The 27,236-nt window shown below is 44.3% G+C and overlaps 1 protein-coding gene across 3 annotated transcripts in view; it reads right to left on the bottom strand.

Moving 5' to 3' along the window:
- tfg (trafficking from ER to golgi regulator) overlaps window positions 1-27,236 on the bottom strand; it is a 54,131-nt gene that overhangs the window by 14,298 nt on the left and 12,597 nt on the right. For all 3 annotated transcript variants that reach the window (XM_064327144.1, XM_064327145.1, XM_064327146.1), the window contains 3 exons: window positions 20,172-20,318; window positions 13,329-13,496; window positions 11,528-11,680 (listed from right to left, as the gene is read on the bottom strand). In XM_064327144.1, coding sequence (XP_064183214.1) covers window positions 11,528-11,680; window positions 13,329-13,496; window positions 20,172-20,318 — 468 coding nt within the window. The remainder of the gene's footprint in view (window positions 1-11,527; window positions 11,681-13,328; window positions 13,497-20,171; window positions 20,319-27,236) is intronic.

Here is a 27,236-nt window from a genome sequence, read left to right on the forward strand (position 1 = left end):
GAGTCCAAAAGAGACTGTAGTAGACCGAGGCAAACCAAAAGAGACCAAAGGACCCTGGAGGAGACCAGCAGAGACCAGGGTAGACCAGGGCAGACCAAAAATTGGACGAGATGGGAAAAGGCAGGAGGCTATTGGAGGAAACCCAAGACTAAAGTCTAATCACTTTTGGAAACACTGCAGTAATACTCACATACAGGAAAGCAGACCTATTCACCCCACAAGAAAAGATTCACTCCTGCTTAAGGAAATAAACATAAAAAGAGTATGGTAATAAGACTGATATGGAATAAGCTGCTTTGATGAATTATTTGTCCTGTTTATGTTCCTTCATAATACTAAAAAGTGCATCTTTTTACATCTGAAACAATATTTGGGAGAAAGTGTGAGGCAAAAGCCAGCTCCAGGCCACTGAATATTCCTTTTCTCATTCCCAAACCTGTAGCTGCCAAATCATCCCCCTATTCCACAGAAAACAGAAGTAGAGGAGGTGACCTTAGTTAAACTCCCCAGCCTCACACTGCACTTTGCACAATCATTTACCACAAACATAAATCCATTCATAAACATCAATCCTCTAACCCACTTATTTCCGGTCAGGGTTGAGGGGTGCTGGAGCCTATCCCAGCATGCATTGGACGAGAGGCAAGATTACACAGGGCCAAGCCATCACAGGGCACAACACACAAGTTTTACAAACATATATATCAATAAAAATAACACTGACATGCTGGATATTTGACCAAAGTGGCAGGACAGTACACTGCAAGGTTTCTCCTCAGCAGTGACCAGCCTGAATGATTTTAAACTAGTGTTATGCCATCACCAAACAAATTCACCTAAAAACTAAAAAAAACTAGAAGAGTGCACTCAGTAGAGTGCAGATCTCCGACAGGCGAAGCACTCGTTGATCACTTGTGGCCCCTACCGGCCGGTTACAGATTAGCTGCGGGCAGGTACACAAACACACGCACACACACACACGCACACGACCAAACGCATAATCCCCTCCATGCTCTGTCTGGCGGAGATAAAAAACAAAAAAAAAAAGATTGTCAATCTAATTAAACTAAAATTCAAAGAGCGCAATACGTGTGATACCCTACATTACATGAAACTATTTGGGAACAGCTATAGTTTCATGTTTGATAGAATTCTGCTGGATTCTGTTCGTTTTTCTTCCTACAGAGAAGATTTCAGGGATTTAAAACACAAATAATTATCAAAGAAAAGCTTTATTCCTCAAAATCCAGTCTGATCCTAAAATGATCCATTCCTAAAAGAGACAACATTGTTCTGATTTATATTTATTATTTAAATGGCCTTGGCAAATATCTACTTTTCCATGAATAGGTTTTTCTTTTTTGTGGAGTAATAATAGACTGACGGATAGAACACACCACAAACACACAAAAAATAGTAATTACTTGCACAAAGATTTCATTGTTGATTCTTTAATTTGAAGTAACTGGCTTTCATTCACTATGAAAAGGTGTCTTCAGTAACTTTCAGTTATAAACACTATCCTCTCAAAACACACCCAGGAATGCTCTCTGTTGTCAGATATGTTCTTGCTAAATTAATTTGGACAAAGCAGCTGTTGCTCATTTTGAAATGAAGTCAGGCCATCTCTAGAGAACAGACTTCTCTGGTTCTGAAAAATGTAACAAAATCTTCTCTAGCAGTAGGGCCAGATTATGAAGGAACGCATACCACTGCGACTTGTTTAGCCGCAGTTTGGTCAGCCTCTGTCGCCAAACTGTTACGCCGGGAAGAAAGACGAACGAGAGGAGCTGCCGAGGGAGAAGGTTGGGGCCCAGACCATAGGCTGTCCAAGCAATCAGACATTTTCCATTAGCTTTTCTTCATTTATTTGCTTATACACCAAGAACCTTGCCATGATTTATCAAGCGAACGCAATGAAATCTCTCCAAAAGATCTTCTCTCCTTCGCTCAGAATTAGCTTGCCATCAGTCAGGTCCACCAGAGGACAGCTTGAGCCGTAATTGAGGTCACAGTTTCCATGGTTCTTGAACCAGAGTGAAGGAGGAAAATCACTTGGAATGATTACCTCGTGTGCCACTTATTCAAATCTACACAAATTATTTACACCTTGCATACTCTTCTTTCTGTAGGTCCTTCCTTCACTCTCCCTCTGTTCCTTTGTATTAACTATTCAACTTTCATGTCATCAATATATTTATAAAGTTAAGTGGGTCAACTTTCACCTGGTCAGTTTGATTGTAAATTCAGACGTGCATATCTAAAAGAACGAGATTACACCCTCGCAAAAGATCAACTCATGCAATGGATGCCAAATGTTCTCGAAGTAGCCAATGAGCCATTTCTAAGTCACTCCGGTTATGCCACAAGCAATCCATTGTCAAAAAGTGACAGTTTCAATGATGAACTGCGTATGAAAGGAAGAAACAGCACTCATAAATATCCTTCTCCTTGTGAAAGCTCAACATTTACTGACCTAATATAACATTAAAACTACAACAAAAAAAATAAAAAATCAAATCCCCAGCAACTTCCAACAAAGCAAAACAGAAATGTCATTTTTCATAACCTGGGATCACAGCAATTACCTGCTCTAGTTTAAAAATATTTCAAACCAAAATGGGAATGAAGAAAATAAGAGAGAGCACTCAAGTAAAACTGAGAATTGTGGTGAGAACAGGCTGTGATTAGGCCAAAACTCTGAAGTGTAGAGGATCCCTCCCAAACCACAGGCCATAGCCTGTGCCAGCGAAGCGTGCCGACTGGCTCTGGCCGAGACAAACAAATGTGCTAAGTTGGCAAAAGCATGAATCCAGGGCCCCCTCCCAACCAACCTATCCGTGTGTGTGCGTGCTTGTGTGCATGTGCGTATGGTAGGGGTGGTTGGCTCTTGAGAAGTGAGGTCCATACTGTGACAAACAGGACAAGAGCAGAATGAAATTACTGCTCACACAGACAGATGGACGTAGACGTGGACAGTTGGTGACCTTGGAGAGATCTATAAATCATGCCAAGTCTGAGGCTTTGGAGAAATGTCCCAGAACACCTCAGCTTATCGCAGGTGACCGGCAGGGCTTGGGGGTGATGTCAAAATGGTTGTTTGGTTTTATGTCAAAATGATCTCACGGCATGTTTGTTATCACAGATATGCAAAATAGCCCATAGACCCCATTATCCTTCAGTTTAACATCACAGGCCTGAAGGTAATCGATAAGGCTGCCTACTTTCTGGCCTTTCCAGGTGGTTCTCATCTGTTGTGAGGGGCCTGCAGAGGATTCCCCAAGACCAGCGAATCCTTGACTGATTCTGAACCCCAGTCACCAATATTTCAGACCCAAATGTGACATTTGAGCTGACAGGTAGGTAATTGGCAAAAGTGAAAGAATGCAAAATGGAAGCAATTACAATCAGTGATGCGCCAGGGAGTAGGCAATGAGGCTGGCCAGACTGATGATCGCGGGAACAGGGTCTCTCCAGGTTCACCGGTCATCACTCCGAAGAGATTCTTTCATCTGGAGCCTGACGACGAACTGGGCCTTTCGTGCAGGCGTCAGTGAAGTTAAGTGTAGCAGTATGGATAATGCCAGTGGGCGTCTGGCTTGATTTTTCTCTAATCTTCGGGATTGTGAGAATCTGGGATACCCAATTTGCTTAAGTGCATCCGTCACTGTGTGAGGTAATCAGCCAATCCTTCATCACGCTCACCACACCAAGCAGTCTTTGAGCTCGGGAAATCGCCCCAGTCTGGATTATTCAGGAAAAAACGTTATAAATAAATCATTACGTTTAAATCAAAGAGAACTGAAGAGGAACTTTCCGTGTGCAATTTCTGGAAATAAACAGCGCTCCAAACTGTATGCACCAGCCCTAGTATTTAAAGGTATGCATGTAAAAGTGGCCTGGAAACTCGCTGCCTTGCGGTACGGCAACCACTCCGGAACACAGATGTGGCGTACCTCAGGCGTTTACATGTTTGTAATGAGTGCTCCCTGTAGGGATTCTGGCTTTCTCCTTCAGCGCAAGTAACACGTTTGACAGGAATGCACAGGAGGAAAGTGAAGGAGGGCATTCCTATCATTAAATGAGAGTCTTAAAACACCGTCCTTCTTTCTTCCCTCGCCCAGATGGATGAGGTGCTGACACTCAGTGATTTGTGCAGTTAGGCCCCCAGTCGTGTATCCTGGCTATTTGCAAAAAACAACACACCAGGTTCAAATCCACTCTCTGCCCTGGTGTGGAAGAGGAATTGTGGCTGCCAGGTTAACAGGTGAAATGTAACAAGAACTTTGGGAAGCTTTGACATTTTGGAAACTGGAAAGCAGTTGCTGCTAAGTTTTGTGGCAAGTCTTTCCGGCAGGGATATCTGGTGGAAAACCAGAGCTGGCTCTTCCGGCTGAAACCACAGATACGCTTTGTAAACAGGTTTATTCTGCAGTCAGGTTGTACTGGTGCCATTCAGCGCTGCCAGATTGCCCTGTGATGTGGCCAGTTTAACCTGTTATTTACATGAAAAGTGAAAATGGAAATGGTAAACTGTTCATGCCCTTGTAACATTGGTTGAATATCCAGATTAAGGCAGTTTGATGTGGCAGAGGTGCAGGTACATCTGGAGATGGCCTTCAAAGCAACCACAGAGCTACTTCCCCTCAGTGGAGATGCGGTGACAAACTGAGGTAAATACAGTGTCACCAACATCATGCTTTGTTTAGTGTGTGATTGGACAGCCAGAGGGAACGCCACAATTTGTGGCCTTGGAGGTTTTTGTTTAGCTCCATTTCATTATTTAGTTTTTTTTACTGGCACTGGCAAACATGGAAGGGAACAGAGGAAAAACCGAATAAAAAAGCATCGTAAAAACGATTTGGGGACTCATGCGGTTAATTAAGCCATTGAACAGTTTTGCCAACATCCTAAAATTCTATTTGAAATGCATGTTCATCTACCATTTCAGGCACCTACACAACTAGAACATCTTTGCCCTGGCTTTACCTCAGTTAGTTTATAGGACGGTTGGACCTTTACTTTTTTCTGTTTTTGCTGCTCACATTTCTTTTTAACAAAAGTGGGTTTTAAATTTCTTCCTCCTCTTTAATCTCAACAATTTCAGCGGGCACCAACCTGTTTTCACAAATGTAAACAAATGGTCTGGAGTTCGGCTTCTCATTTCCATAGACAACCGAACTCCCCCGCCAGGCCTGCACTGAAGTATACGTGGCAAACGTCATGCGACATCGTCATTATTGTTATGTGCTTGTTCAAAGTGCCATATGACAAAGTGAACATTAGGCTTAATAGGCTATTAGAATGTTCTAAAGACTCCAAAGATGCGATATTTGAAAAACTGAAAGCTGCTTTTCTGTTTTCTTTAAATTATGTTTTGTGTTATTGTAAAGGACTGCGCTGTGAAAACTGCTCTACAATTCAGCTTACCATTATAGTTTATTATTACGTATGCATAACGACAGTCTTTGCTCTGGAGATTTGCCAGCATTCACACTTTTACATTTAAATGCTCCATGTCAATTTGGGGCTCTTCTGTTGCAATGAGACTGCACGCTCAATTCCAATTTCCTGATCCAAATTTTAAGAGACTCAAGAAAGTCCCATGCAAGTTGCATGGCTACATATCAAATCTATTTCCACATATGGGTATGGCAGAAATTGCCACTGAATGTGATTTCATGTTTTTTTTCCCTCCAGTTTACATTGTTGTAAAAACATCCAAACAAAAAAAATTTGGAAAATTGGAACTGGGCTACATTTAGCTCCTGTATGTACGTACAGTAGACTTAGGCCCTGAACTAAACATTTGTAAGAAACACAGGTAATGACAAAAAATAAACGCCATCAGAGGACGAGAACTAAATGTCCAAATCTGTAGAGAATACAAAGACCTCCTGACCACAGTGTCCCCCTACTCGTGTGATGAAGATCACCTACCCTACTGCAAGATAAACAACTCCCAACTGCCATTGCTCTCCAGCAGAAACAGGAACAAAAAAGGGCTCGACATGAAAAAGAAAAATCATGAACGGAGCCAGAGTAACAGGAGAGGAGACAATCCCTGTACTTAATTAAGTTACCAGCACTGGAGGCCCACTGAATTCTGAAAGCCCAGTGTGCTGCTGGAGAGCGACTGCAGAGTTTTACACTGTGCTGAAAAGCATGCATGGCGGGAGCCAAGATTCACATTGAAAAGTCTTTGGTGGAGATGGGAGAGAGAGTCGATAATTGATATGCCACATTTCAGCCTTGAACTTAAGACAGCCAGTGGCCTATCTAACACAGCTCTGGGATTCTATGTGCGTTCTTCGGACAAAATCATACATGCACACATGCACACACAAAAACAAAAACAAACACACACTTTGAAACAAGCAGGGTCTCAAATACACCTTGCCATAGTGTCTACAGAGGTTTTGGATGCATTTCAGCACTTAAAAGCTTAATTTAAGTCACTGATTTAATTCAAGTCAACACACATACCTTAAATCCAAGCCTAAAATGGCTGCTGATTGAAAGGAAAATGAAGCTGCTGTGGCCCTCCATGACTGGAGAAAAAAATCTGCAGAATCTGTGGCCCTCTAGGCCTGGAGTTAATCATGCAGACGCTATAGCCCTCCATAACTAGCGAAAAAACAGGCAGAGTGCTGAAACTGCTGCTCTCCAAGACTGGAGTTTGAGGCCCCTTGAAACAATGGTACATTTCTTCATGTGCAGAGTAGAAAACTCAACCAACTGCTTTCCAGAGGCTTCCAGCAAAGCAGTAAATTTCCATGCGGTGCATCTGGGAGGGAGAGTCTATAACACAGTGGTGTAAAACTCCAGTGATGGAGGGCTGCAGTGTTTGCTGGAATTTGTAGTTTCCTTACAGCCAATTAAGGCCTTGAGATCAAGGTGTGTGAAATGTTTAACTCCATGCCTAGAGGGCCGCAGATGAAGCAATTGACTTAAATTAATCACTCTTGCTGAAACGCACCAAAAATCAGGAGACACGGCACCCCTCCAAGACTGAGTTTGACATCTCTGCTCTAACACAAGCCCACATTGACCGGTTTCAATATAATATCTGAAGGCTTGCATTCAACCTAAATAGAAAAAAACAGACTGACAATATGATTTGCTAGAGTTATTGGTTTTAGCCTTGAGAGCCTATTGAGCCGATTTCAAAGAGTCAGTGGCCACAGAACATGTTGAAAGTGTAATGGCTGATTGATACCCGTGGTGCCAGATACTGGATACAGAATAAATTCACCTCCACAAACAGAGCTGAGATTTGCGCTAGCAGTAAACTAAAACTCAGAATGTGCTAGTGATGTTTCATGTCGTGAAACAATAAAAATGACTCCCATCAAAATCTCCACCAGACAGCTGCATGCAATTACTGGTGAGAAGAACATCTAAACTCCTCCATTACAGCAAAACAGGTGTGTTCAAAGTTGGCCCCGCACACCCACCTCCCACCAAACTCTGGTCCACAAACTCCTGCATTCACCTTGCGTTTACTGTGAGTGAGGAGCGCATACATGTTCCAGTGCTTTCTGGAAAGGAAAACAAAGTGGCGAGGAGGGTCCTGAGGCTCAGAAATACAGGGCCCAAAAACACACAAGGCTGTTTCGCCCTGGCAAGAAAACACTGCTCAGCCCGACAAACAGAAAAACTGTTTTCCATTACATGAGCTGCTGAGCACGCTGAAGAGCCCAGCGCAGAAACGGGACAGAAAGTTAGCCAGGAACAGTGCGGTGAGCGTAAATGCTGTGGTGGCGAGCCGGCAGGCTGACGCAGTCTGCGGTGCGCAGTGTGCCTGTCAAATCCAGGAGCAGGACACACCATCACACTACATAATTTCTGTTACACAACACACCTTTGGTGTAGGCAGTGCGGAGAGAGCGCTGAGGATGGACAGGGGTAAATACGCCCAAATTTCTGCTGGTAAAAACTTAGCTGTAACCGTGAACCTGACCACTATCTGCAGAGCCTCATTAGAGAAGGTATAAAAAGTTCTAAAAGTTTCTGTAATCCTGCAAGAGACAGAAATTACATTGTACACTGAGAATGAAAAATTATTGTGTGTGCAGCACTCAGCACTCAGTGAAGGGTGATAGCACATCCAAATAAATACAAGTACAGGGCAAAGTAAGATGAAATAGAACCCTGCTAACACACTGCCCTTATTCTTGAATGTTACATTTAACTGCCCAACAGTGGTGTACAGAGGCTACTGCACATAACCCTTCAATTAGCCAGTAAATCCTCCTACAGGTGTTGCGGTATGCTTGTGCATGAGAGAGACATGTAAGAGAGGAGGGTGTGAGAGAGAGGATCGTGTGAAAAGGTGTGTGAGAGAGGAGTGTGCAAGAGGGTGAGAGAGAGAAGTGTGTGCGTGTGTGAGAGAGGAGTGTGTGAATAGGTGTGTGAGAGAGGAGTGTGTAAGAGGGTGAGAGAGAGAAGAGTGTGTGTGAGTGTGTGAGAGAGGAGTGTGTGAATAGGTGTGTGAGAGAGGAGTGTGTAAGAGGGTGAGAGAGAGAAGAGTGTGTAAGAGGGTGAGAGAGAAGAGTGTGTGTGTGTGTGAGAGAGGAGTGTGTGAATAGGTGTGTGAGAGAGGAGTGTGTAAGAGGGTGAGAGAGAAGAGTGTGTGTGAGTGTGTGAGAGAGGAGTGTGTGAATAGGTGTGTGAGAGAGGAGTGTGAAAGAGGGTGAGAGAGAGAAGAGTGTGTGTGTGTGTGTGTGAGAGAGGAGTGTGTGAATAGGTGTGTGAGAGGAGTGTGTAAGAGGGTGAGAGAGAGAAGAGTGTGTAAGAGGGTGAGAGAGAAGAGTGTGTGTGTGTGTGTGAGAGAGGAGTGTGTGAATAGGTGTGTGAGAGAGGAGTGTGAGAAGAGTGTGTAAGAGGGTGAGAGAGAGAAGAGTGTGTGTGTGTGTGTGAGAGAGGAGTGTGTGAAAAGGTGTGTGAGAGAGGAGTGTGCAAGAGGGTGAGAGAGAGAAGAGTGTGTGTGCGTGTGTGAGAGAGGAGTGTGTGAATAGGTGTGTGAGAGAGGAGTGTGTAAGAGGGTGAGAGAGAGAAGAGTGTGTGTGAGTGTGTGAGAGAGGAGTGTGTGAATAGGTGTGTGAGAGAGGAGTGTGTAAGAGGGTGAGAGAGAGAAGAGTGTGTAAGAGGGTGAGAGAGAAGAGTGTGTGTGTGTGTGTGAGAGAGGAGTGTGTGAATAGGTGTGTGAGAGAGGAGTGTGTAAGAGGGTGAGAGAGAAGAGTGTGTGTGAGTGTGTGAGAGAGGAGTGTGTGAATAGGTGTGTGAGAGAGGAGTGTGAAAGAGGGTGAGAGAGAGAAGAGTGTGTGTGTGTGTGTGTGTGAGAGAGGAGTGTGTGAATAGGTGTGTGAGAGGAGTGTGTAAGAGGGTGAGAGAGAGAAGAGTGTGTAAGAGGGTGAGAGAGAAGAGTGTGTGTGTGTGTGTGAGAGAGGAGTGTGTGAATAGGTGTGTGAGAGAGGAGTGTGTAAGAGGGTGAGAGAGAGAAGAGTGTGTGTGTGTGTGTGAGAGAGGAGTGTGTAATGGTGAAGCCACACTGTACGCAGCTATGCCACCTTGGCGCCGCTCTCACGGCCTACAATCGGCCGCTTGTGGGTGTGTCACCTATTTTTGACAGACAGCTGTGTTCTTTAACTGTTGATCAAGTTTAATGTCGTGTTTCATGTTCATTGTCCAGTCTAAATAAAAATCATTTTTGCAGTAACCTAGATCTGAAAGATGTCAGTCAGCTGCCTAGCTAGACTGTCTAATGTTTAGCTAGTGAGTAAAAACCAACAACAAAAACATTATCTTCCCAATTAGCCAGCTAATGTCTTCAAAGATATATCTAGTTAGCTAGCTAGGTGGCTGGTAGAAACGAACAATTAGCAACTAATACATTAGCAAGAAAATGTTTTTGTTGTTATTGTTGGTTGTTACTCACTAGCTAGACATTAGACAGCCTAGCTAGGCAGCTGACAAACATCTTTCAGAGCTAGATTACTGCAAAAATTATTTTTATTCAGACTGGACAATGATAATTAATAGTAATGGCTATATCTACATAGCAGAGCTACCGACAATTTCAGAGACTTTCCTCCACACTGTGTTCCTCTAATCGGTGTCTCTGTAGGAGATTGTATAAAGTTCGGAAACCCAATATGGTAAATGGTAAATAGACTGCATTTATATAGCGCTTTTATCCAAAGCGCTTTACAATTGATGCCTCTCATTCGCCAGAGCAGTTAGGGGTTAGGTGTCTTGCTCAAGGACACTTCGACACGCCCAGGGCTGGGTTTGAACCGGCAACCCTCCGACTTACCTCCTGAGCTATGACAATTACAAGTACGTACTCCATTGTGGAACTATAGGAGGTGGAACAAAAATTTGAAAAAAAAAAAAAAAAAAAAAAAAAAAAAAAAAGAGGATAATTTACTTGACAGATCATTAGATCAAACCTGATTGGTTACCACAACGCGGAACTTTGGCCATCCCCCCCTCGCCTCGCCCCGTGCCGCCTGCAATCCCAACATGCCTTGCGGAGGGGTGGGCCGCCACCTCTCATTCAAAATGAATGGAGGCGGTGTTGCTGCCAGGCGGTGATACCGTACAGTGTGGGTAAGAGTGTGAGAGAGAAGAGTGTGTGTGAGTGTGTGAGAGAGGAGTGTGTGAGAAAGTGTGTGCAAGAGGAGTGTGTAAGAGGGTGAGAGAGGAGCATGTGAGAGGGTGAGAGGAGTGTGTAAGGGGGTGAGAGAGAGAGGAGTGTATGTGAGTGTGAGAGAGAGGAGTGTGTAAGAAAGTGTGTGAAAGAGGAGTGTGTTAGAAGGTGAGAGAGGAGCATGTGAGAGGGTGAGAGGAGTGTGTGAGAAAGTGTGTGAAAGAGGAGTGTGTAAGAGGGTGAGAGAGGAGCGTGTGAAAGAGAAGTGTGTCAGAGGGTGAGAGAAGAGCATGTGAGAGGAGTGTGTAAGAGAGTGAGAGAGAGAGAGGAGGGTGTGAGTGTGTGAAAAAGTGTGTGAAAGAAGAGTGTGTTAGAGGGTGTGAGAGAGGAGCGTGTTAAAAGGTGTGAGAGGAGCGTGTAAGAGGGTGTGTGTGAGAGGAGCGTGAGAGAAGGTGTGTGAAAGAGGAGTGTGTGAGAAGGTGAGAGAGGGGTGTGTGAGAGAGGAGTGTGTAAGAGGGTGAGAGAGCAGCATGTCAGAGCGTGTGTGAGAGAGGAGTGTGTAAGAGGGTGAGAGAGAGGATTGTGTAAGAGGGTGAGAGAGAGAGGGGTGTGTGGAGTGTGTGAGAGGAGTGAGTGAGAAGGTGAGAGAGGAGCGTGTTAGAAGGTGTGAGAGAGGAGCATGTGAGAGTGTATGAGAGAGAAGAATGTGAGAGGGAGGAGTGTGTAAGAGGGTATGAGAGATAAGAGCATGTGTGAGAGAGGAGCGAGTGAGAAGATGAGAGAGGAGTGTGTAAGAGGGTGAGAGGAGCGTGTGAGAGGGTGTAGCTCGAGTTTGTACAGCAGGACTTGTAAGAACGTGGGCAGTGTACATACCATCCATGGCTGCAGGGGGCTGCTGCTGGGCTGGGGGGGCAGCGTACGGACCCTGGGGCTGGGAGGGCACACCAGGCTGGTGGGCGGCAGAGGAGGACGAGGCGATGCTGTCTGGGGTGCCTGAACGTTCCTCTGCTGGGCCGCTCGGAGGGCCTGGGAGGAAGGGAGGGCGTGAGGCACGAGCTGGTGTCTAGACGCTTGGCAAAACCCCCACGAGATTACACAAACCGCTTAACACCCACACTGGCTCTCTGCCCCCACCCATGCTGTCATAGCATGCCATGGCAGTTCAAAACCACTGCAACCTAAAGGCATGGCAACCAGCTGCCCACTTAAAATAAACAACATATTCAGAACCAAGAAGCCAGGTGAGGTGTGTTAACCATCAAATCGGCTGCTTTCGTTTATAACTTGTGGGAGGTAACAATGAAAAACGCAGTTCTCCTGGACCACAGGTCGACAAGAACAGCCGTTCCTGTTCCACAAAACTGAATGACGGGAGGGGAGAGTAGGCTCTGTGTACACAGTTTCCCAGCACAGTAAAATTACCCTAACTCTTGGTGGCAAGACCACGGCGATAGCAAAACTTCAGCTGGTTACAGTCCAGCACGTTTCCAGTAAATGTTTTCATTTTCCCTTTGTCCGGTATTGCTCGAGGAGCAGAAAACGCCTCTGCGGAGCAGAAAACGCTTCTGCTATACATACCCAGTATGTATCTGTGAAACATCTGTCTGTTCTGCCGGGCAGCCAGTCAACCTGTGCTCACCGGCAAGTGTCAGCAGATTACCCGCAGTGCACCGAGGTTTGTATCCATGTCAGTCAACCTACTGTTCGGTGCTGTGGGCGTGTATCTGTGAGTAAAATGTTCCATTGTGCACAATGTCTGCATATCCGTGAATCTTTTTGTGGCAGTGACTTCTGCCCATGAGTCCTCCTTGCAGCAATATCGGTGAGTGAACTAGCTTACATCACTGACAGCGACAGCAGTAACTACAGCGGCCTGTATTGACACACAGACTGAAAGCCGGAGTCTGGAGGGGTGGCAACCTTGATCATCTCAGTTATGGCAGAGGATGGAAACTGTGACTATACTAGTGCAGATAGGAAAAATCTGAACTAGGTTCACTGAAACACCTCACATCAAAAACACTAAATGTGACACACCCTTTCTGAGATCCTGGAGGACCAATGATATTATATGTGTATCAACTGTCTGTAGTGTTTCTCCAGTGTTTGTGTCACAGTTTTACCATTAGTTTTGCCATTAAACTAAAACATCTTAATAACCTTGCTAATTTACTTATTTTTCACCACCGCTTTTTTCTCCACAATTTTAGAAAGCCCACTCGTATATCAGCGCGTAATAGTGGACCCTCCGCTATTATTTTGGAAATATGTAGACAGGCATGCACTCTCTTCTGAAGTACGCAACGCCATTTCTCACCACGCTGCAGTTTCAGTCAGCCAGTCAGCACTGCAGGGAAGAGAACCACTAAGCAGCCCAGTTCCATTTTCATTTATCCTAGCTATTTTTATGACTCATTCACTCTTTTTCTTTCATCATATTCATGCGTCGTTATTGTACTTGCGTGTGTTTTTAACACACCGTATGAAATGCAGTTGCTGCTATGATTCTCAATGACAAAAAGCGATCTACACTGTACCTTGTGTGAGCAGCGATTCTGACCAATGACAAACTGCTCTGCCTAAAAACCTTAACCTTTTTATACCTGTTACAGTGTAGATGGAGCCTGAGAGCTATGATGTGGGCGGAGCCGGCTGACCCCTGGCTGAGCCATACCTGAGACCTGGTCCTCGGTGAGCCCGAAGGCAGATATGACATTCTTGCTGACCTCGTCCTGGTTCTTCAGAGGGTCAAAGGCCGACATACTGGCAGCGCTGACTGGAACCGGTGGCTTCACCGTGGAGTCTGGAGCCACCGGTTTACCGTCCCGCCCATCCACTGCATCTGAGAGGCAAGCAAACAAACACATTATACACATGTATGCACACACACACGTTACAAACAGACGCACATACAGTATAAAGATACAACAACATGCTCATGCATGCAGACAGGTGTACTCGCATACGAACACACATAGGTACACCCAAACACAAGCAGAAGCACAGGCAATCAGGGGAATAAGGACAAGAAGAAAAAAAATCCTAAAAACCACAATTGAAAAATTCCTGACAATAACTCCTAATATATTTATTAGTTGCGACTGGCAGCTCTATAGCTCTGTCTGTTGGTCGGTTGGTCCACAAAAAAGTGTCCCACCCCGTAGCGGCCACAGTTATCGCCCCAGGAGGCTGAAATTTGGCATGGACGTTGGTCATGACCGGAAGGTACAGCTGAGTAACTTTCGGCAATGGCGTGGCAATGGGCGTGGCCTATCACAAAAAGGCGTATAACTCCCGAATGGAGTCACAGATTTTCACAAGATTTTCTGGAAAGGTTGGTCATGAACCAAAGAAGAGGTCATGTGTTTATGTGAGGGTGTGTGCGTGGATGCATGCACACATGAATGCATGCGTGTGCAGTCGCAGCTATTGCGGATTCGCGCTTGTTTCCCTGCACATACATCTGTTATATACAACAAAATATTTACTTGAGCACATTTTATGAGAGGAAAAGATACCGCCATATACTTTGGGATTCGAAACATTAAAATTTCAAAAGGAAACACCCAATAAAAAAATATTAAATATGATCTAACTCGTTTAAATTGGTTGCCAAATACTGAACATGAGAGAACGGGACTGTGGGTAACAGGCCTGTGCAGAACATGTGGTGTGGACTGCACCGCTTGTCTTAAATTTTTTGTTGTTGTTTGGGGTGAGATAGCGACAGGCCCCCCAAGACAACCCCTTCTTTTTATATTATTACAGTCGGCACAATTATAGCAACAACGATAAACTGATAAAGAGGACGTTCTGTTCAGTTCACCTACACTGCCCGAGGAACAGCAAGCACTGCCAACAAAATTACACACATGCTAAAATGATTACTCTGGGAAGGACAGGGTACCCAATCACAGGCCATTTAGTAAACATTCAAAATCATCATGAGAGTTGCCTTTTTACTGTTTTTGGACAACACTGTTGGAGGAAAAAACACATTCAACATAATCCATTTTATACAGTACAGTGACATAGTTCCAGCATATTTATTACATTAGATTAAATAAGAGCCATTTAGCACAAGCATAGAGGTAGTATGCAGTGCATAAGCAACAGAGTAGAGCATACAAGTGCAGTCAAACACACTAACCCCTTTGCACAAGCCCCCTAGTGGCCAGGACCAGTGTCCTGAGATTGTTCAACTCAAACAACAAATGCTGCACACAGACACTGCATCGTTCAGGAAGGAGGCACAAATTAACTCCCAGGGCTGAACGAACTTTGGTCTGAAAGGTTCAACTAAACCCCAAGACGACAACAACAAAGGAACTTGTGAAGGAGTTGGAGGCATCAGGTACCAAGGTATCTACCATCCACCATTAAGAGAATCCTACATCGCCATGGCCTGAAAGGCTGTTGTACAAGGAAGAAGCCCCTACTCCAAGACCGGCAAAAAAAATCCAGAATGAAGTGTTCAGGTGATTACCAGGACAAAGACCTAGCATTTTGGAGAAGTGTTCTCTGGTCAGATGAAATAAAAATTGAACTGTTCGGCCATAATGATCAGTGCTTTGTATGGAGGAAAAAGAGCGAGGCTTTTAATCCGAAGAACACCATCCGAACTGTGAAGCATGGGGATGGCAGCATCATGTTGTGGGGGTGTTTTGCTGGGACTGGTGCACTTCAGAAAATAGATGGCATCATAAGGAAGGAGAATTATCTAGAAATATGAAGCAACATGCAGTTTACATTGTGGCGCTTTTCAGTTAATTCTGGTTTAAATTACAATTATTTTATTCGATAGGGGACAGTATGCGCTTTCCAACGATGTCAAACGTGTCTAATCTGATGTTTGAAACAGCGATTTAGACCCAAGTGTAACAGCAAGTTTTCCCTATGAAGCAGAGACCTCCCAATGAAGCAGAGGTATCCCTATGAAGCAGGGGTATCCCTATGACGCAGAGGCGTCCCTATGAAGCAGAGGCATCCCTATGAAGCAGAGGCATCCCTATGAAGCAGAGGCATCCCTATGAAGCAGAGGCATCCCTATGAAGCAGAGGCATCCCTATGAAGCAGAGGCGTCCCAATGAAACAGAGGTATCCCTATGAAGCAGAGGCGCCTCTATGAAGCAGAGGTGTCCCAATGAAGCAGAGGCGTCCCAATGAAACAGAGGTATCCCAATGAAGCAGAGGCGCCTCTATGAAGCAGAGGCGTCCCTATGAAGCAGAGGCATCCCTATGAGGCAGATTACTGTCTTGATGGCTGCACAACTGTAATCTTAACCACAAAATGAAACACAGCCCAACAAGTGAGAAATAGAGCCCAACTGTGTGTTTGCGCACAAACACTAGCAGAGCTTATCAGCAGTGAGGAATCCAACAGCCAGCAGAGCACACATGTTTACGCATATGCACACACTCACACTCAGAACAAAGAGCAAAAAGTGCCTCCTAATTCATTAAAGCAATGTGATTGGACAGATGAGTCGCACATCAGGGAGCTTAAATTCAACAGCATTCTGAGGCACAATGCGGGCTGCCAGGGGAATTCTATCTGCATCTGGACAGACAGCTGGTTCCCAGGGCCTTTGGGCTTCAGTGGAGTAAGCCCCTATAGAGGCGGAATGCCATTCCTCCAAAAGAATCCAGCCGCATCCCCTCCCGAGGAAAACCGCAACACGTTGCAGTCACGTAACTCCTCCAATGATCCTGCCATTTTATTTCCAGCGCCTAAGATCTCAAAAAGGTAAAAAATGCTTTTAATGCACAACACCTAAAATTAACTGCATCCCTTGACTTTTTTATATTTGTCCATTGTCTCCATTTCTCAAAAAATTCTCATGTTAATGGCAGCGATTGGGGCTCACAATTACTGACTATGCCCATGCAGGCACCGATCCTAGACTGCGAAATTAAAAGCCTCCGAGTTGGAAAAAGCATTCCAACTATCCACACTGCATTCATTTTGAGAAAACATATGACATCACAGAGAAAAGAATTACTGGGGTACCCTTGAGAGGTCCAGTCACTTCTACAAACAGAATGGCCCCATTTAATCCCAGAAGAAAAACATGGAGCACAGCGAGGGAGAGAGTTTCATTTACGCTCAAATGCTCCACATCATCAATGGTGAGAGAGCGTTCTGGAACAGGGCCACTCCACTGTGGGGCAACGAGGGCCTGCCATAGCAGTTTCTCCACCTGTCCAGCCTAGCTAGTCTGGCTCATTTGTGGCCCCCTAAACAACGCATGGAAAATCTTCCATTTCCCCCAATATGCATGCTACATGGTCTTCAATTTTCCTTCATCCTCCACCCCCTTCAGGTAAACTTGGAAAACTCTCATGGGCTAGTCGGGGCAAGGGGATCATGATGGCTCTGCAGACTGAATTAATGTTACTTCCAAGCTCAAGCAAAGCTAAAATCCCATAAAGGGGTCTGGTTTCACTCCGAGCTGGACTGAAAGACACCAGAGATTCTTCTCCTACCTGGAGCCCACATCAGACCAGTCAGCATCTTCGTGACCACATCAGAGCAAAAACACCTGCAACAGCACAGGCCTACTCCTTACAAGAGATTTACCATGAAACAATATCCAAGTCCAGATTAGTATTAAGTTAACAGTCCAATTTATCCCCGGAGATTAAATGTGCAAAAACCAGCAGGCACAAAGGCCAGAATGGAACTAAAACATATGTTCATCATTATATTAACTGTAAATAATTTTTTCAAAAACTACTAATCAGGAAAATAAAAGGCAAAATTCTCTCACTAGTAAGTACATTTCTCAGAAAAAATGCTAACATGAAAAAACCATATGCCAAATACCGGACATCCTAATTAGTTGAGCTGAGGGGTCTGCAATAAATGCAAGTAAAGCTCGAAGCACTCGTGGTCACCAACTTGCAGCTTTACGGTGCAAAACGAACGTTCTGATTCCTCAAAATCTCCGTCAGGTTTACTTTGAAATGGTATGCACATACCCATATAGATTATCAGCTCCTATGACCAGACTGTGTCATACGTAGGTGGTTAAGTATTTTCGAAACATTGTCTGTTTTGCACTATAAAGATCTTCAAATCAACTTGTTTCTTAATGCTGCTACTGTTTTGGAGGGCGAGAGATACCATAACCTATTTTGTGTGTGCTTTTTTTTGTATAAATTGATGTGATCTACATCAATCCACTGTTTCCAAACTGAATATTAGTGTTAAGCATAGGTTTTGCGAGTCAGTACAAACGCATCTCAACTGAACTGAATGTTATGATAGAGGCAATGGTATGCACCACAGAATTCAGAATGCACCACATTAACAATTTTTTATGATTCGTAAACACAGAATCCTTGTCAATGCAACCTCTGTAGCAGAAAACCTCATTGTTTTCTCATAATGATTGTTATTTAAGTAAACATGCCTTTCATCACAGCACTGGGACACTAATAATCCACTGCGAATCTATGATGTTTGTGACAGTGTCTTCATAAGTAACACCATACAAATAAAATTGAATGAAATTTTTTTTAAATGATGCATGAGCACTTCTACATGCCTGGCTGCTATACAGGCTTCTATACATGCCTGTATGCACTTTTTCAGTGCTGTATGAATTTGCCCTCCCTCTGAATTCAGCATTATTCTTTACAAGGTACCTACCCCCCCCCCCCACCCCCCGCCACATTCTCTCACCTCACATACTAAACTTGTAATCAAGTTTGCACGGCCTAACCAATCTGGTCATCGAACACTCCTGAAATTTCCATTCAATAGATTCAAAGAAAACACACACACATGCAAAACAACAGGTGAAATCATACAGACCAGCTGAACTACACTTGGGAATGGGCTAGCTGCCTAACCTGCCTCACAGTAAACATAAATGGGGAAACTACTTCCGCTGCTTCTTCCATGCTCATGTGTCCTTACAGCTTTAAAATAAAAAATAAAAAAAAACAGTTCGCATGAACAGCAGTGTCTGCATGGTTTTCTGAACCAACTTACAAATTGAAGCGTGACCCAATTAACATGCTGCTGCCAAAAACTGGTTTCTATTGTGACAGACAGAGACCAGCTTATTGGGCTCAGCCAGAAGCAGGGTAGAAGAAAGGAAAAGAGCTACAGCGCTATTAATATGAGCCATCAATTAGAATCTTTTTTTGCATGGCTTCTCTAATGATGTCGCCCCACATCTGGGGACATATTTGGTTGTTGGCAGGTCTTCTACACTGAGCTATCTGCAAGGTCCAGAGGCTGGCCTCCACATTCCCTTTTGATTTTGGGACCTATCCCACAGTTCCACATTCCCACTGTCGGGAAGCAGTTGGCCCAGCAGACTCAGAGCTCAGACATGTCAAAGGGCCGTTCCGATGGTATATTCCAGATGTATTCCAGACTTGAGAGCTTTGTTAGCCTGACGGCAAAAAGATCTCAGATCTCCGATACTAAAAACAGAAGCTTCTAAAACTTGGTGAGAAAGATAAATGAGAAATGATGAAGCTATAATAACAACTCTCTGCTGAGAGGATAAGACCAAAGCATCTGTATGACGAGCAGGGCCGCCATGCTTAATGCCCAGGCCTGGGACAAAATCATCCTTCACGACTAAACGCAGGTAAAGTTGCATAATTAAGGACCTACATTATAGCCCCTGATTGACAGTATAGCAGATCAAACCAAAATAGGTAAAGATTAAATCAAGTGTTGACCATTATCAGCATGATAATACTGATAAAGTAGAAAAAAATTGAGCCCATTTAACATGCAACCAAAATGATCTATACATTTTCTGCCAAGATAGCATTTAGAACAAATATTCCACATGTCAATGGACCACTGGAGGGATCTCCTGCTTGCCCCATCCCCTAGCATGGCCCAGATCAATGTACCCCCCCCCCCACTCCACCCCCCGGCCTGTTAACGGTGGGCAAGATCAGGAGTACTGATTAGACCAAGCAATATTCTGTGAAGGACATAATAAAGATATACGCATCAGATGTAGCATTCAGATAGCTACTGAATTAAACCTGATACTCATGAAAGCTCAGCAATAATAAGAAACAACCATTTAAATGTCCTTTAGCTCTTTAGCAGTGAAAATTGAGTCCCTTTTGGAGCCAAGTAGTCCCCCTTACTGCAGTGTGCTTCGCACATCTGCTTTCACTCACAGGGACAGGAGGCCCATGTTGGAATGCACACAAACACTCATGCACAGGAACAGAAACACTGCCCAATTAGATTACACTTCAAAGCAGAGAAAAATATACATATACATACATATACTGATAACCAGTTCTGTCTGGATGAGTTTGTGCACATGTGCATTTCTGCCACTGTGTATGAGTTTACAAAGGTAACATTTCCTTGTGTATAGCTGTGTGTATGCAATGCAAATGTACAACCGTCGGGGAGAACATGCACAGCATGTGTCTGCATACATTATGTATCTACTAGTGCATGAGTGATCATGTAAAATATTTGTGTGCGTGTGAATATGTATACGAAAGACTGTGAAATCTGTACCGCTGTCAGGCTCGCTGGCGGTGAAGCCAGGTTCTGCAGGAGGCTCAAGGCTGTCTAGCAGGCTGTTGACTTTGTTCCTCAGCTCAATCAGCTCCCTCCTCAGGTACTTCACCTGGCTGGACTCCAACGGCCTTGGCTGTCCATTCACTGCAACGACAATTCAATATGCACTGTCAACACACATACACATACTGCAGAGGGGGAAAACACAGTCAACATGCTTAAAAAAAATACAAAAAATAAAAAAAACAGTTGAGAGAACATAATCAGTACACTAGTGAAATAGCTCCATAAACACACTACACTGAAGCAACTTGGTAAATTTGTAAAACAAGTTTTTCTATAATCATTTCTGAACCACAGGCTTAATGCAGTTCATTGCAAGCTAATCACAGAAAACAATGTTAAAAGAGCCTGCAGTCCATCAACCCAATACAATGGGGAAAAAAAAGCTGAGCTGCTGTGCTGAGTATTATTTCTTCTCTCTAGACCAACAGTAATTCTCCATTTTCACCTTCAAGTATTGCAACATCCAAGAAATTAGTATACCCATCTTTGGAGTGGTTAACTCTGCTAAATGAATCAGTAGTGACATGACGCACAGTGCCATGAAATGCAGAAAATGTCATTCATTTCTTTAATTTTTCTTTACAAGCAAAGAGTGCAATGGTCCCAGCCAACTAGGGCTGAAATACAATGGCTCAGATGGGGTCGATCAGACTTGGTGCATCAATCACCCCCATGACACCCGATGCTCGCCAGCACCCAAATTAAAGCAAAATGGATCCTTTTGTATTTTTTCTGGACACCACTGCCAAATGTGCCCATCCATCTCCGTGATTTACTGCAAGGTCTCATTTGCCAAGCGGCGGTGGCGCTGAGCCGTGTGATGAGGTGGGCTTTGAAGGATTCTACATGCCAAGATTTTACCTAAATCCTCAGGAATTTCTCGCTCTGTAATAACAAAAGGAGAAACTGGGAAAAAGATTTACAAGACCAGAATTACAGAAAAAATCACTGCCGTGGCAACACTCGGCACTTCACAGCACTGACAAATGACTTGTGTGAAGTTTTCAGTGAGTGGAATTAAATTTTTTTTCTGCTGGAATACTTTTTTTTGCTAATGGGGCCTGAACATTATTACATTTTGTCTCTTTAGCCATTAAACTTCAGTGCTAGCGAGACATTGTCCAACACCAGGAACTCACACTTCCACTTCCTCAGGCCAGACAACTTCACCAAAAAACTGGCCTTAAACACACAAGCACATCCTGAAAGACACGCACTTTCCTCGACAGATAACCTCTAAGCCGGACACACTGCCGTAAAGGTCTGTGCCAGCTGCTTCATAAACCAAGAAATGACTTGAACCTTTGAACTGTCAGAACTCCAGAACAAATACAGGCCCCTGTGTCTCCCAAATCAAAAGCACCGGGTTCCACATCACCTGTTTCTTGGACAATTTGGTGGGACAGCTTTATCTAACTGAATCAATTCTGGTTCCAATCCCCTTTCGCAGGCCACATAGTTTGAGGAGGGATCCGATCTGGAGGAACCACAGGACCAGAGCCAGAGGATTACATAGCGGAATGATGGGATATGCTCTTCCATTCCAGGTGAGTGGAACTACCATGGCACACCCTCCTGCCCTACATCTGTGATGTCACTGATGTCATGCAAATCACTGGCAGCGCAGAAGCTATTGACCTCACCCCCTCTACGGGAGCTGGCCACTGAGTATGAACCAGGTGATAATGTAATGTAATGTAAAGATAGCACGAATGCAGATTCTCTTGTCCAAAGAGACTCTTTTTTTTTTTTTTTTTTAAAAAAGGATCTGATCTTTGCATTTCCCAAACACTAGCCACCTACAACACATCACCTCTGGGTTTTAAATCACCGGTGTGCTGTGAGTGCAGTGTAAATCTTTGTTTTCTTTAGTGTAGTAAAGGAGATCATTGTCCTCTCAACTTGTTTACACACATGCACTCGCGGCAGATCCTGTGCTGTGGGAGTTATAACAACAGCAGCAACAAAAGGAGAGAAGACAAGGGTTTGCTAATCATACCAAAGCCAATTCTGTGGTGCTTTGGAGGAAGTGATGTTAAGAGTCCTCACATTGCGATCTTCCATCAGCATCCGTGGGACAATGAAGGCTTTGCAACTAAAAGCAAAGTGCATCACTGCCCAGAGCAGGCAAAACAGGGGAATCCAACTCCAGTCTTGTGTGTATGCAGTTTTTGCTGAAATTTGATGTGTTTCGGTACGTAAGTGATTTCAAATAACTGATTGGCTAAGGAGTCCACAGATCTTTTTTCAAAGGTCTAAATTGGGCGCTGACAAAGGCAACCACAAAAACATAGGGCACCATGGCCCTCCAGGAATGGAGTTAAACCTGGAGAAACTGAGGCCCTCCCAGACTGGAGTCTGACACTCCTGAAATAAAGCTATTGTCTCAACAGTGAACCTGTGAATTCTGAGAGAAATGCCATGTCAGTGAAGCCAAAAAGGAACTATCTATGAGCAAACATGAGACTGCACTCCTTTGGCTTGAATGATCAGCACTGCACACAGCTACAGTTCTGGAAAAAAAAAAACCCAGCTGCATCAACTCAGCTTAAATTTACTCAACTAGGAAAAGACTGACAGATAAGCACAAAGCCCTCACAGAAGAAAGAGGAAAAAGCTGTGTGTGGTAACTTGACGACCGGATGTCAGCAAACTGTATGTCCAATGAAAGCAGGTTTTTCTGTTCCACTGGCTGTTTAGTTGCAGGCTGAACTCACCAATCTTTCCATATGGAAACAAATAATCTAGCGACAACTACACTCTTCCCACACCCCTTACATCTCTAAACACCATCAACTGGAAGTAAACAACCTTTTGCGGTTTTGAATTTTTTTCCTAAAACCAATTTTCAAACTAATCAATCAAGGGTAGATGGAGGGAAATGTAACCTCATAAAATACTGTTATTTTGCACAAACGTTCTCTTAATTAACCCCTCCAGTTTCAAATTCAGAGGACTTACATTCCCTGCTGGGTGTCAAATTTGCACCTTCAGGTTATGGATAAGCATTAACAAAAAATTTGATCACAGTTCAATTTTGGCATTACATGGAAAAATCAAGATTGCACGCCTCTGAGCTCCTAAACGCTTTTGGAAACAAAAAGCCTTTTTCCAGACACTGTTCCTGTGTGCTTCCAAATGCAAATTTCATTCCCCCCTTCCCTCCAGTGTTGCATGGGTTTGATTGGAGTCGCTAGGTAGAGCTATGGAGAGACAGGCCCAGGGAAGCTTCTGTAACCAGCAACCAACAGTGGCAACCTACAGTGACACATGTGGGGTTCAAGAGGTGGCATCCCAGGCAACAGGGATTTAGGAGGTGGCCAAGTAGGGTTCTTACCTGTACCTTCTGAAAGTATATCTGCCCTAGAAAGGACAAAGCTATATGTTGCACTTTCTCAGATGTGGAAAACAAGGGGGCATTGGTACTCTCTTACTAACAGAAACTGTGAGTCAGAGTTTTCACAATTTCATGTCCTCTGTGCCCCAAGTTGATCCCCCAGTAGGTCTGTGCAGACCTTGGTGAGGGGCAGGAGAACAGGGCCTCTCTCCCTCTGTATGCACAAGTGCTCGTGGACTTGCTTAGATCTGGCCTGGTTAGAACCAGACAAATTCACAAATCTTGCCGAGCACAATTAGGAGAAAAACATCCAGGCTAAAGAGAGGTGTAGGTCAGAGATGCTGACCCAGGTCTCCCTTCTATTCACACCCACACCCAACTCCTCTCCTACAGGAGAGGCTTAGCTAAAATAACAACTGTAAATTACCAAGCGCTTACAGGCACAAATGCATGGAGTTCCACAAAAGAAGCAAGCAGAGAAACCAAATACGCATGTCTCTTGAAAATGAACTAGCTTTACAATGTGACAAACGAGTGAAGAATAATTTACTGTAGGATTTTTTTCCCTTTTTGTAACATTTTTAAAAGAAACATTTCAATAACGTTTTACAGCAGAACAGTAAATGCTTAAAGGAGCAAACCAGATATGACGGATCATGTGCTGCTTGATTTCCAGGCCTGGCTGAGGCACGCTAGTATGGGGAAGAGACATCAATCACATGAACGACAAACAATAAAACTCCATTAAGGTCTTCAAAAAATAAAGGCCTGATGCATTAAAACAGGCCGGGACACTCAACAGAGGCCATTCATTTTCACTCTTTCCACCACAGCCCTTGCCATCATGGCCCCCAGGGGCTCTTTTCGGGCCGCCATTTCCCCTGAGCTTGAAGGGGGGGCTATTCTAGACCAAAAAACGGTAGAGGAAAGCCTACATGGTATTCCAGGGAACACTGAACTGGAGAATACCGAAAATATACTGAAATAAAACATTATTAAAAAAAGTGCACATATTTACAATATATTGCAGTGCATTTCCACAAGGGAAGCCAGAGGACAGTGAGGAAGATCCTGCCACTCGGGATTCTGGGTAGCAGCATTAAAGCTCTAACCTGGGTAAACCCCAGGGGGGAGGGAATAGTGGACAGGAGCATGTTAATTCTGCTGAAGGGGCACTGCTCTCTTCATCACATCTCTATGGGGAACGTGCAAGCATACACTGTCATAAGCTGCCGGGCACAAAATGTTTCTGGAGGAAGAAGCAAGCGTATTGCGGTGTCCCACCCAAGCCAGATGCACAAAGCCTTTCTTTTTCCTTTATAAACACTCCAGATCCCAGGGCTGCTGCAGCAGCTGCCGTTCCCACAGAAACCTGCCTCACCACTGGGTGACGGGAATGTCGTCCATGAGCGCAGATGTTCAGCGCGGTCAGAAATGCGTAAAACCGTTGGGCTGAGCCATGCGGCACAGCTGTGAGATTGGAGCTGGAGGGTTTACTGATCTCACAGGGGGACCGGGGTCCATCCCAGTGCAGCGAGTATCATTTCCTTCAGCTCCTCCACTGTCAACGGCCCTTCACCTTTCCGTTTACTGTTCATGTGCTTTCAGGCAAAGATCTGTCTGGGGAAAGGCCTACTGAGAACCGATAAATGAGCCACTGAACCCCAAAGCGCACAGGACATTAATGACACATGAGAGGGTGTGTCAAATGAAGCGGAATGCAGGACTCAGTTTCTCCAAAGCTGCTTTCTTGACTCCCTGATGCACCGACAGACACAGAGCAGCCTGCATCATAGAACCTGAAGCCCTCGCCACAGCAAAGACAAATTTTCCATGGCATAAAATCCTGGAAAAATGCAGGCGTTACCCTGTGAGCCAGCCTACTCAAAGCAGCAACTGGGAGTCCTTTCACACGACACAAAAAAAAAACCAGCAAGAAGAAAATGGTCCAGAACTGATGCCTCCAGCACACTGGATTGTGGGAAATGAGGTGTACATCCAACAACAAGGCATACATCCTCCAGGACAGGAGTTAAGACCTGCAGATACTATGGCCCTCCAGGACTGGAGTTAAACTGACAGACAGTGCAGCTAGACATTGCACTAAATTACTTTCATTTTGAAGATGCTTTTATCCAGAGAGATTTAGTAAGAGTTATTTGAGCAACAGAGTCAGAGCTGGCTTATGTGCTAATCCAGGAACATTATAAGTGAAGTATCAATTAAGTACTAAATGTAAGATGGCCAACCTAGAGCTGTAATAGGTTAAGAAAAATCACAACAGTTACATCAGTGTAGCTACAAACTCAACATTACACTGGCTATTACGAAACATTTGGCTTAATCTTGACGACAGTACCTCAGACAACACCTGAGGAGATGGCAGCAATAACAGAACATATACCTTTCGATACTGATTTCAATATGCACCCTGACATGTCAAAAGTACATTGTATACTGATTTTAATGTAAATTTCAACTTGTCAAACATAGGCTTATTGTACACTGTTTTTAACACGCATCTGAAGAAAATGGGGTTGCTTTTCCCCTAAACTGGAATGTGGATTAGGGGGAAATGTTTGGGAATCTGCCTCCATTAGAAATAGTATATCAATGGGACTTTCCTAGAAAAAGGATAATTCAATAAAAAAATACGCCCCCCCCCCCCCAAAAAAAGAAAGAAAAGTTAACCACTGGAATCAGAACCTTTCATAGGACTGCTGGTTCCTGGAATGAGGCCTTGGGGCACGCCAGGAGCTGCGACCCCCTTTCCAGTATTACAATGAAGTCGCCCCTGGGAACAAGACTCTGGGCAGAATTAATAACCAGATGGCAGTAAAATGCATCACCCCTCTCTATTTCTGTAGTGGGGTGCTTCCTGTGAGGGGGCAGGGCCAGTCCTGCTCACACGTGCCTCTGCAGACCGAGCCCACGTGAGGTCATCGCTCAAACACGTGCCGGCCCCCCTCGGTGGACCATGAGCGTGCACTGCGCCACTTCTTCAGTTGGAACATCTGTCTGAGAAAAAAGCTATATTTTTCCTTGGCTTTTTTTATACAGTTTCTTCTAATAGTGGCAGGGACAGTGTGGGCTGTAATTGAGAACAGAGGAAAGTGTCGACAGGGCAGGAAATGACATCATCAGCCAAGGGAGAAGAAGAGTGCGAGAAAAGGAGTTTGGGGGTGTTTAGGGGTGCTTTCCGGCAAGTTAGTAGAAGTGAATACAGAAACTGTGTAATCCAAACCAGATTCCTCAAACTCACGTGAGAGGTCAGCCTGTACAATAAATGCATGTTATATAAATAATCAAAGCATTCCACTCAAAATATCGAAAGATTATGGAACTGGAGAATCTGGCAACAGAAGCACAGAGCCTGCATTTCCACGTGCATCTCATGAAGTGAGGTCACACGTGTAACCTGCGAGAAAGTGCATCACATGACCAGGTCCCCAATATGTGAGTTTCAATGCTTTTGACTGGTTACGCTTTACGGCTGGCACATCTAGGCATTTCGGATGAAGATTCCAAGCGGAGAATGCGTATAAAACAGAGAGGGACAATAAGTCAGCTATGGGAATTTTTACCGTTTTACAACAATCACCAGTAATATTATTTTGGGGTGAATGATAGGTCGAGAAATCATTCTTCACTTCGCCCGT

This window comes from Anguilla rostrata, chromosome 3 (assembly GCF_018555375.3).
Source record: "Anguilla rostrata isolate EN2019 chromosome 3, ASM1855537v3, whole genome shotgun sequence".
Taxonomy (NCBI): Eukaryota; Metazoa; Chordata; class Actinopteri; order Anguilliformes; family Anguillidae; genus Anguilla; species Anguilla rostrata.